Source organism: Pristiophorus japonicus, chromosome 4, assembly GCF_044704955.1.
Source record: "Pristiophorus japonicus isolate sPriJap1 chromosome 4, sPriJap1.hap1, whole genome shotgun sequence".
Classification (NCBI taxonomy): domain Eukaryota; kingdom Metazoa; phylum Chordata; class Chondrichthyes; family Pristiophoridae; genus Pristiophorus; species Pristiophorus japonicus.
In genome coordinates this window covers 315,398,281-315,412,268 of record NC_091980.1, presented here as the reverse complement: position 1 = coordinate 315,412,268, position 13,988 = coordinate 315,398,281, and the positions used below count along the sequence as shown (strand labels likewise).

At 49.8% G+C, this 13,988-nt stretch overlaps 1 protein-coding gene across 4 annotated transcripts in view; it reads right to left on the bottom strand.

Annotated features, from left to right (window-relative positions):
• The window catches only part of LOC139262415 (uncharacterized), a 33,842-nt gene extending 23,210 nt beyond the window's left edge, over positions 1-10,632 (bottom strand). For all 4 annotated transcript variants that reach the window (XM_070877610.1, XM_070877612.1, XM_070877611.1 and 1 more), the window contains exons 1-4: positions 10,553-10,632; positions 8,289-8,465; positions 5,064-5,169; positions 504-629 (exon numbers count right to left, since the gene is read on the bottom strand). In XM_070877610.1, coding sequence (XP_070733711.1) covers positions 504-629; positions 5,064-5,169; positions 8,289-8,465; positions 10,553-10,605 — 462 coding nt within the window. In that variant the 5' untranslated portion in view covers positions 10,606-10,632. The remainder of the gene's footprint in view (positions 1-503; positions 630-5,063; positions 5,170-8,288; positions 8,466-10,552) is intronic.
• Positions 10,633-13,988: the final 3,356 nt, after the last annotated feature.

The window sequence follows — 13,988 nt, the reverse complement described above, 5'->3', positions numbered from 1 at the left end:
TGGCCTCCTCCTGTTCCTGGGTAACAGGCTCGAGGGGCTGAATGGCCTCCTCCTGTTCCTGGGTAACAGGCTTGGGGAACTGAATGGCCTCCTCCTGTTCCTGGGTAACAGGCTTGGGGAACTGAATGGCCTCCTCCTGTTCCTGGGTAACAGGCTCGAGGGGCTGAATGGCCTCCTCCTGTTCCTGTGTAACAGGCTCGAGGGGCTGAATGGCCTCTTCGTATTATCTGATCCCACTGTCCGGAAAGGAGTATTTTGTGTTTACCGTCTCCGTACTATTTAATATTTTCTACACCTCAGTGAGGCCCCTTAACCTTCTCCCTGGAACTTTTGAAATGAGACAGGGACTGTCCTCCCATGGAGGGGAATCAGTAACGGAATTAGCAGGATACCAGGAAGCATGGGACACAAGCTGAACGAGAGAGAATCAATTCTGACTGCACAATGCCTTGGGGAAATCCCATTACAGATCCCAAACCCTCCACGGGAGATATTTTACTTACAGCTGGAGTAAAACTGGGGAAAAGTGGGGAGATGTCGTCCATCAGATCAGCTAAGGCGGCATCCAGACCGAGGTGAGTCTTGGCAGGGACCACGGGCGTGCTACTCGAGAAGCCCATTCTCTTCATCTAACAGGAACAAGACACCAATTCACCGTTCCAATCATTTCACCGCCTCCTCGCTCCTGGTCCCTGTGCTCGCTGCCCCGTGTCCTAACTCGCACCCAGTCCCACTTCCCCATCACCCAGTGTCCTAACTCGCACCCAGTCCCGCTCACCCATCACCCCCTGTGCTCACTGACCCCGTGTCCTAACTCACACCCAGTCCCACTCACCCATCACCCCCTGTGCTCACTGCCCCGTGTCCTAACTCGCACCGAGTCCCACTCACCCATCACCCACTGTGCTCACTGACCCGTGTCCTAACTTGCACCGAGTCCCGCTCACCCATCACCCACTGTGCTCACTGCCCCATGTCCTAACTCACCCCGAGTCCCGCTCACCCATCACCCACTGTGCTCGCTGACCCGTGTCCTAACTTGCACCGAGTCCCGCTCACCCATCACTCCCTGTGCTCACTGCCCCGTGTCCTAACTCACCCCGGGTCCCGCTCACCCATCACTCTGTGCCCCGTGTCCTAACTCGCACCCAGTCCTGCTCCCCCAGTGCTCACTGCCCCGCGTCCTAACTCGCACAGAGTCCCGCTCACCCATCACCCCTGTGCTCGCTGACCTACATTGGCTCCCGATTAAGCAATGCCTAGATTTCAAAATTCTCATCCTTGCACACAAATCCTTTCATGGCCCTCGCCCCCTCCCTATCACTGTAATCTCCTCCAGCCTCCCCCCCCGCCAAGATGTCTGCGCTCCTCTAATTCTGCCCTCTTGAGCATCCCTGATTATAAATCGCTCCACCTTTGGTGGTTGTGCCTTCAAGCTCTGGAACTCCCTCCCTAAACCTCTGTACCTCTCTCTCCTCCAAGAGGCTCCTTAAAACCGACCTCTTTGTCCAAGCTTTTGGTCACCTGCCCTAATTTCTACTTATGCGGCTTGGTGTCAAAATTTTTTATCTCATAACACTCCTGTGAAGCACCTTGGGGCGTTTCACTATGTTAGAGGTGCTATATAAATACAGGTTGTTGTTGTTGCTAAGCCCCAAAGACCATCAGCCTAGGAAACGTCGCTGGCTTGAGTCACCAAACAGGCTGGTCTCAGGGTTAAACAACACTTTGGATGCACTTAATGGGCGGAGGCCAACTGTACAAGTTTCGAGAGACGGAACAGCGCTGACTGAAACACAACGCACTCTGGCCCAGTGGCTCATCGCTCGCAGAGGGACGCAGTGACCACAGCAAGAACTTGAAGGGGAAAAACATTTTCAGGACAATGGGGAAAGAGCAGGGGGAGTGGGAGCAATTGGATCGCTCTCCCAAAAAGAGTCGGCACAGGAACGATGGGCTGAAGGGCATCCTCGTGTGCTATATCATTGTATGATTCTATCAGCTTGCATTTATATAGCGTCTTTCACGTCCTCAGGACACCCCAAAAACACTTCACAGCCCATGAAGTACAGGTGAAGTGTAGTCACCGGTGTAATGTGGGAAACGCGGTATCCAATATACGCACAGCAAGCTCCCACAAACAGCAACGACCAGATAATCTGTTTTAGTGACGTTGATTAAGGGATAAATATTGGCCTGGGTACCAGGGAGAACTCCCCTGCTCTTCCTCGAATAATGCCGTGGGATCTTTCACATCCACCTGAGGGGGAAGGTGGGGCAAGGGTTCGGTGCTATCACGGAGGTAAGGCTCATGGGATAGAATCGGGCTGCACTGCGATTCACTATCTTCAGTTCACATGAAAAGCCACAGAACGGCACCAAGTATCAGCGGCAAGAGAAGCAGAAAGGAAATCTGAACCACTTTCACCAACTTGTAAACGCCACAGGGCAAAACTCGCGCTTGGTTTTATTTCTCAGAATACAGAGCGAAGCCTCGGCAGCGCTCAGTGGGTAGCCCGAGTCACAGGGTCTCCAGAGCCTCGAGCTCAGAATCCAGGCCGATGCTGAGAGAGCACCGCCCTGCCGGGCCGAGGGAGCGCCGGGGGAGGGGCCGGGCCGAGGGAGCGCCGGGGGAGGGGCAGGGCCGAGGGAGCGCCGGGGGAGGGGCAGGGCCGAGGGAGCGCCGGGGGAGGGGCAGGGCCGAGGGAGCGCTGTATAAGAACATAAGAATTAGGAACAGGAGTCAGCTATCTGGCCCCTCGAGCCTACTCTGCCATTTAATAAGATCATGGCTGATCTGATCCTGGCCTCAACTCCACTTCCCTGCCCGCTCCCCATAACCCTTGCCTCCCTTAATTTTCAAAAATCTGTCTATCTCCACCTTAAAAATATTCAAAGACACAGCCTCCACAGCTCTCTGGGGCAGAGAATTACAAAGATTCACGACCTACAGAGAAGAAATTCCTCATTTCTGTTTTAAATGGGCGACCCCTTATTCTGAAGCTATGCCCACTGCTTCTAGATTCCAATATCCTCTCTGCATTTACCTTGTCGAGCCCCCTCAGTATCTTATATGTTTCAATAAGATCACCTCTCATTCTTCTAAACTCCAGTGAGTATAGGCCCAATCTTTCTTCATAATGACAACCCCCTCATCTCAGGAATCAACCTCGAGAACCTTCTCTGAACAGCCTCCAATGCAAGTATATCCTTCCTTAAATAAGGAGACCAAAACTGTACGCAGTACTCCAGGTGTGGCCTCACCAATACCCTGTACAGTTGTAGCAGGACTTCTCTGCTTTTATACTCTATCCCCTTGCAATAAAGGCCAACAGTCCATTTGCCTTCCTGATCACTTGCTGTACCTGCATACTAACTTCTTGTGTTTCATGCACCAGGACCCCCAGGTCTCTCTGTACTGCAGCATTTTGTAATCTCTCCCCATTTAATTAATAATTTCCATTTTTATTTTTCCTACCAAAGTGGATGACCTCACATTTTCCCACATTATACTCCATCTGCCAAATTTTTCCCCCACTTACTGTCTATGTCCCTTTGTAGATTATTCGTGTCATCCTCATAACTTGCTTTCCCGCCCATCTTTGTATCATCAGCAAATTTGGCTACATTACACTCGGTCTCCTCATCTAAGTCATTAATATAAATTGTAAATAGTTGAGGCCCCATCACTGATCCCTGCAGCACCTCACTAGTTACAGTTTTCCAACCAGTACTGTTGGAGGGGCAGTGCTGAGGGAGTGCTGCACTGTCAAGGGGCAGTACTGAGGGAGTGCCGCACTGTCGGAGGGGCAGTACTGAGGGAGCGCCGCACTGTCGGAGGGGCAGTACTGAGGGAGCGCCGCACTGTCGGAGGGGCAGTACTGACGGAGCGCCGCACTGTCGGAGGGGCAGTACTGAGGGAGTGCTGCACTGTCGGAGGGACAGTACTGACGGAGCGCCGCACTGTCGGAGGGACAGTACTGAGGGAGTGCAGTACTGTCGGAGGGGCAGTACTGAGGGAGCGCCGCACTGTCGGAGGGGCAGTACTGAGGGAGCGCCGCACTGTCGGAGGGGCAGTACTGAGGGAGCGCTGCACTGTCGGAGGGGCCGTACTGAGGGAGCGCTGCACTGTCGAGGGGCCGTACTGAGGGAGTGCTGCACTGTCGAGGGGCCGTACTGAGGGAGTGCTGCACTGTCAGAGGGACAGTACTGAGGGAGTGCTGCACTGTCGGAGGGGCAGTACTGACGGAGCGCCGCACTGTCGGAGGGGCAGTACTGAGGGAGTGCTGCACTGTCGGAGGGGCGGTACTGAGGGAGCGCTGCACTGTCGGAGGGGCAGTACTGAGGGAGCGCTGCACTGTCGGAGGGGCAGTACTGAGGGAGTGCTGCACTGTCGAGGGGCAGTACTGAGGGAGTGCCGCACTGTCGGAGGGACAGTACTGAGAGAGCGCCGCACTGTCGGAGGGGCCGCTTTTCAGATGAGACGTTAAACCAAGGCCCCAGACTGGATGCTAAAGATCTCATGGCGCTATTTGAAGAGATCAGGATTTATCCTGTAGTTACTCCCTCGAACAGATTACGTGGTTCTATCAGTTCTCTGTAGTTTCAGGGGCCTTGCTGTACACATAATGTCTGCTAGGTGCGTCTATATAACAACGGTGTTTGCGTTTGAAAGTAACTTAGCCCAGGCGGAGTGCTTGTGAAAGTATGATTGATTTGTGGGATCTTGCTGTAGCCTAAAGGGAACTACAGACACTCCACCACAGAAGGAATATTCTGAAGGGAACTAGATATAAACTTGAAAAGGAAAAAAATTACAGGGATATGGGAAAAGAGCAGGGGAGTGGGATTAATGGGATCGCTCTTTCAAAGAGCTGGCACAGGCACGATGGGCCGAATGGCCTCCTGTGGTGAAAGAGTCTGTGGTTGTAAAATGCTATGTCAACAACCACTCCTTTGTCCGCCATTTTAAAATTGCGATTGTATTTCCGACTGTCACGCCAAGCGTGTTTGTCGAAGTCCTTTTTGTCCACCATTGCTGCGTAAGCCTCGCCGGCTCCTACCTGTCCGTGGAGGAAGAGACATAGTGTCCCCTGACCCCCTCGCTCCGCCCGCTGGCTGCCGGCTGACGTCAGCTCTCTCCTCCAGTCTCCCTGCCACACCAAGCACCTGGACAGCAGAACCAGAGACCGCAATGAATCAGGGGACAAGGCAGCAGTCCCGAACCCCACGCAGCGACACCAGCCATTACCCTGCACCTGCCCTGGTTGCCTCTAGACTCAACTATTCCAGTAAACTCCTGGACAGCCTCCCACCCTCCATAAACTTCAGCACATCCAAAACTCTGCTGCTCCGTGTCCTAACTCGCACCGAGTCCCGCTCACCCATCACCCGCTGTGCTCACTGCCCCGTGTCCTAACTCGCACCAAGTCCCGTTCCCCCATCACCCCCTGTGCTCACTGCCCCGTGTCCTAACTCGCACCAAGTCCCGCTCACCCATCACCCGCTGTGCTCACTGCCCCGTGTCCTAACTTGCACCCAGTCCCGCTCACCCATCACCCCCTGTGCTCACTGACCCGTGTCCTAACTCGCACCGAGTCCCGCTCACCCATCACCCCCTGTGCTCACTGCTCCGTGTCCTAACTCACACAGAGTCCTGTTTACCCATCACCCCCTGTGCTCACTGCCCCGTGTCCTAACTCGCACCTAGTCCCGCTCACCCATCACCCCCTGTGCTCACTGACTTACATTGGCTCCCGGTTAAGCAAAATACTGCGGATGCTGGAACCTGAAATAAAAACAGGAAGTGCTGGAAATCTCAGCGGGTCAGGCAGCATCTGTGGAGAGAAACGGAGTTAACGTTTCAGGTCTGTGACCATTCTTCATCGACCCGAAAGGTTAACAGTTTCTCTCCACAGATGCTGCCTGACCCACTGAGATTTCCAGCATTTTGTACATTGGCTCCCAGTTAAGCAATGCCTCAATTTTAAAATTCACATCCCTTTTTGCAACTCCCTCCATGGCCTTGCCCCTCCCTATCTCTGTAATCTCCTCCAGCTCCACACGTTTGACGTTTTACTATGTTAAAAGTGCTAAATAAATAGAAATTGTTGTTGTAATGGTCAATAGATATACCTCAGCCTCTGGATTGGTGCTCCACGGTGAGTTCGCACGTTAATTGCAGAATCTGTCAGCCTCCCCACCCCCTCAGATTCTTCTCAACTTTGCCTCAGCCACATCTACACCAACCCCTCCCCTCACAGTCCGACACGCAGATTCAACACGATCACCAAATGTGAGAATCAGACATTGGGCCTGGCACAACGCTGCGTCCAAACGAGAGAGAGAGAAAACACGAGCTGCGTCAACCCGAGGGCTTGAACCGATCACCTTCCACATTGGCAGAAACAACTGGTGGTTCTATGTTGCAGTTTTGAGCTGGAGACTGCGATTGGCAATCTAGAGAGCCGACAAAACAAGATATTGCTTGGAACTGATCAGGAGGTAGTGATGGAAGCTCAGTCTGTATTGGACCATCAGACCGAGGCCAGCAGCTGCTCTGTGGACACAATGGGGGCAAATGGCCTCCTCCTTTGCACAAGTTAAAAGTTCACGGGGTTGGGGGTAATATATTAGCATGGATAGAGGACTGGCTAATGAACAGAAAACAGAGTCGGGATAAATGGTTCATTCTCGGGTTGGCAATCAGTAACTAGTGGGGTGCCGCAGGGATCAGTGCTGGGACCCCAACTATTTACAATCTATATTAACGACTTGGAAGAAGGGACTGAGTGTAACGTAGCCAAGTTTGCTGACGATACAAAGATGGGAGGAAAAGCAATGTGTGAGGAGGACACAAAAAATCTGCAAAAAGACATAGACAGGCTAAGTGAGTGGGCAAAAATTTGGCAGATGGCATATAATGTTGGAAAGTGTGAGGTCATGCACTTTGGCAGAAAATAAAAATCAAATTATTTAAATGGAGAAAGATTGCAAAGTGCTACAGTACAGCAGGACCTGGGGGTACTGGTGCATGAAACACAAAAGGTTAGTATGCAGGTACAGCAAGTGATCAGGAAGGCCAATGATATCTTGGCCTTTATTGCAAAGGGGATGGAATATAAAAGCAGGGAAGTCTTGCTACAGTTATACAGGGTATTGGTGAGGCCACAACTGGAATACTGCGTGCAGTTTTGGTTTCCATATTTACAAAAAGGATATACTTGCATTGGAGGCAGTTCAGAGAAGGTTCACTCGGTTGATTCCGGAGAGGAGGGGGTTGATTTATGAGGAAAGGTTGAGCAGGTTGGGCTTCAGAAGAATGAGAGGTGATCTTATCGAAATGTATAAGATTATGAGGGGGCTCGACAAGGTGGATGCAGAGAGGATGTTTCCACTGATGGGGGAGACTAGAACTAGAGGGCATGATCTTAGAATAAGGGGCCGCCCATTTAAAACAGAGATGAGAGAGCTGTGGAAGCTGGGACACTGAATAAATTTAAGACAGAGATAGACAGTTTCTTAACCGAAAAGGGAATAAGGGGTTATGGCGAGCGGGCAGGAAAGCGGACCAGAGTCCATAATCGGATCAGCCAAGATCCTATTAAATGGCGGAGTAGGCTCGAGGGGCCGTATGGCCTACTCCTGCTCCTATTTCTTATGTTCTGTGCTGTAAACTCTCTTATGTTCTTATAGTATCCAACTGCCTCGAGCGATTTCAGCATTTTTGCCTCACTACATTACCCCACCCCGAAGGCCCTACATGTTCGCTCCGTGTGACGAACTACCGCACACCAGTCCCACTGTTCACCCTTCGAATTTTGGCTGTAGAGCAGATGTTTCCACTTGTGGGAGAGTCCAGAAATGGGGGCCATGAATATAAGATTGTCACTAATAAACGCAGTAAGAAATTCAGAAGAAACCTTTTCACCCAGAGAATGGTGGGAATGGGGAGCAGAGTAGTTGAGGTGAATGGCATTGATGCATTTAAAGGGAAGCTAAATAAGCACGAGGGAGGAAGGAATTGAAAGATATGTTGATGGGGTGAGATGAAGGCGGGCTGGGAGGCAGCTGGTGTGGAGAATAAACACTGGCACGGACCCGTTGGGCTGAATGGCCTGATTGTGTTGTAAACACTAATACTGCGCAACTTTTAGTGACAGCGAGTACAATGTATTAAACACAGGGTCAGCCAAACAGAATCCATCAGCATTCACACATCTCACAAGCAGGAAAGCTCAACGTCTATGATATCTATCACAACACCAGCCAAACACACTGTGCCTCACCTCACGGCTGAGGAAAGCATTCCGATTCTCTGGGGTTTCATTTCAGGGCTCACCGACACCTCGACTGAGAAAAAGGTCTCCTCTGTGTACATGTTCCAGTTCCCAAACCCAAAAATAACCAGGTGCTTTGGTAGAGGCAATGCCAACTGGCCGTGGAAGAGGGAGCCATTGTGCTCGCTGCAAGACAAGAAGGGCAGAAAGAGAAACACGTCAAAACTCTGAGCCGGACTAAATCCGGCTCCAACCGAAGACTGCATAATCTTCACTCATCAACTTGCTTTATTGGGAAGCCTGCATGAGGAGCAATCACATCGGGTAAACCTCTGTGGTAGAAACAATTCCACCTTGGCCAGTTTACATAAGAACATAAGAAATAGGAGCAGGAGTCGGCCCCTCGAGCCTGCTCCTCCATTTAATACGATCATGGCTGATCTGATCATAGACTCAGCTCCACTCCCCCGCCTGCTCCCCATAACCCCTTATCGGTTAAGAAACTGCCTGTCTCGGTCTTAAATTTATTCAATGACTCAGCCTCCACAGCTCTCCAAGGCAACGACAATTTGAATTCAGTTCAAAAATAATCTGGAATAAAAATTTGGTCTCAGTAAAAGTGACCATGAAGCTGGCTGATTGTCGCAAAAACACCACTGGGTCACTAATGTCCTTTAGGGAAGGAAACCGTGCCTATAGTTCACTCCAGTCCAACACCACAATCGACTCGACTGCCCTCTGAAGTGGCCTCGCAAGTGTTCAGTTGTATCAAACCGCGACAAAAAGCAAGAATAGAACCGGACGGACACCACGCAGACTACAGCGGTTGAAGATGTGGACACACCACCACCACCTTCTCAGGACAACTAGAAGATGGGCAATAAATACTGGCGACACCCATATCCCGAGAATTAATAGTAGAAAAACCCAGAGAAGACCAAGGGGATCAGGAAATAGCAGCCAGGTGGCACTGAGTTTGGGTGTTAAACAGTGAGTAGTGGAATGATATATCAAGGGTGGCTAGGGACAAGGGAGAAGGGTTATGGAAGGCATCCATCAGAGAACACGAGAATGTCCTTGATGCATTTAGTTGAGATTATAAGGGGTGATAATCTGAGGAAGGACGTTCTTGCTATTGAGGGAGTGCAGCGAAGGTTCACCAGACTGATTCCCGGGATGGCTGGACTGACATATGAGAAGAGACTAGATCAACTGGGCCTTTATACATTGGAGTCTAGAAACATACAAGATTCTGACGGGACAGGACAAGTTAGATGCGGGTAGATTGTTCCCGATGTTGGGGGAAGTCCAGAACCAGGGGACATAGTCTAAGGATAAGGGGTAGGCCATTTAGGACTGAGATGAGGAGAAACTTCTTCACTCAGAGAGTTGTTAACCTGTGGAATTCTCTACCACAGAGTTGTTGATGCCAATTCATTGGATATATTCAAGAGGGAGTTAGATATGGCCCTTATAGCTAAGGGGATCAAGGGGTATGGAGAGAAAGCAGGAAAGGGGTACTGAGGGAATGATCAGCCATGATCTTATTGAATGGTGATGCAGGCTCAAAGGGCCGAATGGCCTACTCCTGCACCTATTTTCTATGTTTCTATGTGATGTGGAGAATGTAAACTTGACCAGGGTGCATAGATTTAAAGTAATTGGTAGGAGATTTAGGGGGTATGGGAGGAGAGGTTTTTTCACTGAGGGGGTTGTGGGGGTCCGGAACTCACCGCCTGAAAGGGTGGTAGAGGCAGAAACGCTCATCACATTTAAAGAGTACTTGGATGTGCACCTGAAGTGCCGTAACCTACAGGGCTACGGACCTAGAGCTGGAAAGTGGGATTAGGCTGGATAGCTCTTTTGTCGGCCGGCGTAGACACGATGGGCCGAATGGCCTCCTTCTGTGCTGTAAATTTCTATGATTCTTCAATCCCCCTCCCCAGTAAAATGAGTGGGTGTTAATTGTCCTTGTTACCACAGCCACCACACCCCAGCTCCATCCAATGTGTCACTCCTCCCACTGACTCCAGTGAATTTACATTTATAATTTAGTTCAAGATGCAACTAATACAGAGTTACATTTTCCACACGTACAAGGAATGTGTCGGACCAAAACAAATAAGGTGAATGGCCCTTCCACGTGCATCATTTCAAACTGATCCAACTCCAGACAGGGAGAGACAAACTGAATTAAACTTTGTTCTTGGGGAGGGGTGTTTCTCCCAATAACCTCCCTCCCTCCCTCCCTCCACCCAGACACCGCATTTTACCTGAATAACCTGCCGGGCGGCTCAGCCAGCGACCGGAGCGAGTAAAACTCCATCTCCCACCTCACTCACTCACTCACACCTCCCGCCCCATTCAAACTTCCCGCCCCGCCCCGCCCCTCACCTGACGCACGGGCTGGCCTGCGTGATTGCGTCATTTACAAGCCCCGCCCCTCTCCACCTGGCTCAAACAGGCAATAAATCCCTCAGTGTTGCAGAGATTCCCGCTCGGTATTCAGACTTCATTCACTGACCGGCAATGTTATTTTAAATAATTAGATCAGGAGCATGGGGATTGAAGTGCAGAAATTGAGAAGCAGACCCTTTAAGAAAGAACGAACTTGTATTTATATAGCGCCTTTCCCCACCTCAGGATATCCCAGAGCGCTTTACAGCCAATGAAGTACTTTTTGAAGTATAGCCACTTCTGTACTGTGCATCCAATTTACGCACAGCAAGCTCCCACAAACAGCAATGTGATAATGGCCAGATCATCTGTTTTAGTGGTGTTGGTTGAGGGATAAATATTGGACAGGACCTCAAAATAGTGTCGTGGGATCTTTTACATCCACCCTGAGAGTAGACGGGGCCTCAGTTAAACGTCTGATCCGAAAGACAGCACCTCTGACAGTGCAGCACTCCCTCAGCACTGCATTAAGTAGTGGGAGAGGGGCTGCAACCTTTCACACTCGACCCACCTTCTCAAGGCCAACTCAGGATGGGCGATACATGCCGGTGACGTCCACATTCCGAGAATGAATGAATAAAATATTCTGGATGGACGAGATCAACTGGGAAGGATGGCCTTCCTCGTCCAATCACCTTGAGGGAATTTACATAGAATTACAATTACGCTCACGGATTTCCGCAACCATTGGGCACGGGAGGGACTGTAGTGCTTGGTCAACATGAAAAATAACATCATGCTTTAATATGATAATTTTTCTAATCTATAATTTAGAGTTTACTGTTTGTGGCCCTTTAAAAAGGGGTACATTTGTTAATTTGATTTTGATTGGTAACACTTCACCCTGACTGACCAATCAGATGGTGCTGAGCTTTCGAGTGTTGGTCCTCCCCCCCCCACCCCCGCCGCCTCCAGGAGAAAGGCCCATTGCCCCCAACATTGTACAAGCCAATTGTTTCTGAAATAATTCCAGGGATTTTGCCTCCATGTCCATTCCATGCATCAATCTCTCAGTGTAAAGCAGAACTTCCTAAGTTACCTAGTTTGACCCCATGACCCCTTTGTCCTACTCCTGAAATTTAGCTTAAAGACATATTCCAGATTGGCTTTTCCCCTTCCCTTAACTACCTTACTGTTGTAGGCATTAGGCACCCGCTAAATATGTCTAAACTCATATAGGTTTAAAGTGGCCACATAGAAAATGGCTGCCCAAGCATGATGGGAACCCCGTTAGTCAAGCAATGAACTATTGACTGAGGCTAACCGAGCAATGACCTAGTGAGGCCCACAACCGGGAATGCCTTGGATCATCCACTTGAGACAAGATAACTATAACGAACCATTGTGGTACCTGGTATGGAATGTCCTTAATCGAGGACTTCGCACAGCAAAGCCCCGAGGAACAGAGATAAGGGGGGGCCTACCTCACATAACAAGGTCATTAATCAGTCCGAGCTGACAAAAAACGAACATACAGCCCCTGAGGTATCAGGGGAATTCTATTGAGTTAAAGAAACCTATATGTAATCTATAATCGTTATGATTGGATTGTGTCCAGCCGAAGTGGGCTGAGTAACTGTAATGAACTATTGTAAAACATATAAATATCGATGAATTTCTTTGTTCTTCGGAGGTGCCTGGATCTAGACCAGAGGCTTCCTCCCCGCCGGCGTAATAAAAGGCCGTTTTGGCATTGGAACCGACCCAGAGTGTCGAGTGATTCTTGCAGGAAAACATTCGCGCTAACACTTACATATCAGTGTAGATCTTTTCTCAAACACATCTTTTCTCAAACACATCTTTTCTAGGCTGAAAAGCGCACTCCAAATCTTCCTGAGGTTCACTGGTCACCCTCCAGTGACCATTCTTCAGGTGTGTTCAGGCAGTGAGTGCCAGCAGGAATTCAACTGTGGAAGCATCACACCAGAACCTTATTCAGCCCTCCCCGTGACGTCCCTATATTACAACTGTGATACATGTCAAAGTACTTCATTAATTGTAAAGCACTTTGGGACGTCCTGAGGGTGTGAAAGATGCTATAGAAATGCAAGTTCCTTGTGTCGCAATAGATTTTATCAACACTGCAATGTGACATGGAAACAATTTTTGTTTTACTTTCCTCTCTCTTCACCTCTTCGAGTTTGACAAGTCCAGCTCCTGTTCCTGTGTAACACCACCCGCCCTGTGGAATAAATGATGTCACTGGCAATAGCTGTGGTGCTGCAATTAACCTGAGCTTGGCCAGGGCTTCCGCTGGGCTGGTTGCTCAGTCCTGAAGGACTGACTTCCCCCGCCATCCACCCCAACGTTGATCCATCTTCTCACTCCTGCTGACTTGTGCAGGTCCTGTTCTCATCTAGCACCTCTCGCAGGAAAGTGCAGGCTTGTGGGTGTCAGGTGAAGACACTGGGCAATGCTTTGATGCCTATCCCAGTCAAATAGCTTAACAATCCATACCTGGGCTCACATGCTGGGCTGACGGTGTCAGCTGTGGCTCAGTGGACAGCACCCTCACCTCTGGGTCAGAAGGCTCTGGGTTCAAGTCCCACTCCAGGGACTTGAGCACAAAAATCTAGGCCGACAAACCCAGTGCAGTGCTGAGGGAGTGCCACATTGTCGGAGGTGCTGTCTTTCGGATGAGACATTAAACCAAGGACCAGTCTGCTCTCTCAGGTGGATGTAAAAGATACTATGGCACTATTTCGTAAAACTGGGGAGTTATCCCCGGTGTCCTGGCCAATATTTATCCGTCAATCAACATAACAAAAACATTATCTGGTCATGTCACATTGCTGTTTGTGGGAGCTTGCTGTTCGCAAATTGGCTGCCACGTTTCCTACATTGCAACAGCGGCTACACACCATTGGCTATAAAGAGCTTTGGGATGTCGTGAGGTCGTGAAAGGCGCTATAGAAATGCAAATCTTTCTTTCTTTCATACGAACAATGGTTACTTGGTTGAGATACAGATGAGAAATCTGTCCTGATGGAACCGTAAACCCACCAACAAAAAATAAAGTTCCCACAACTTTGTGCAACGTGCATGAAATAATACGAATGCTAATACAAAACAGCTTCGAGCATAACACTGCAACTCCTCTCTGACATGGAACAATTTCCTCTCCAGAGCTCAGGAAATGGTTACACCCCCACTTTAAAAAAAAAAGACACCTCAGTTTAGTGGTGGCACACTCACCTCAGAGTGAAGAGAGTTATCCCAGGGTTTCAGCACATAAGCCAGGGAGTACCAAGG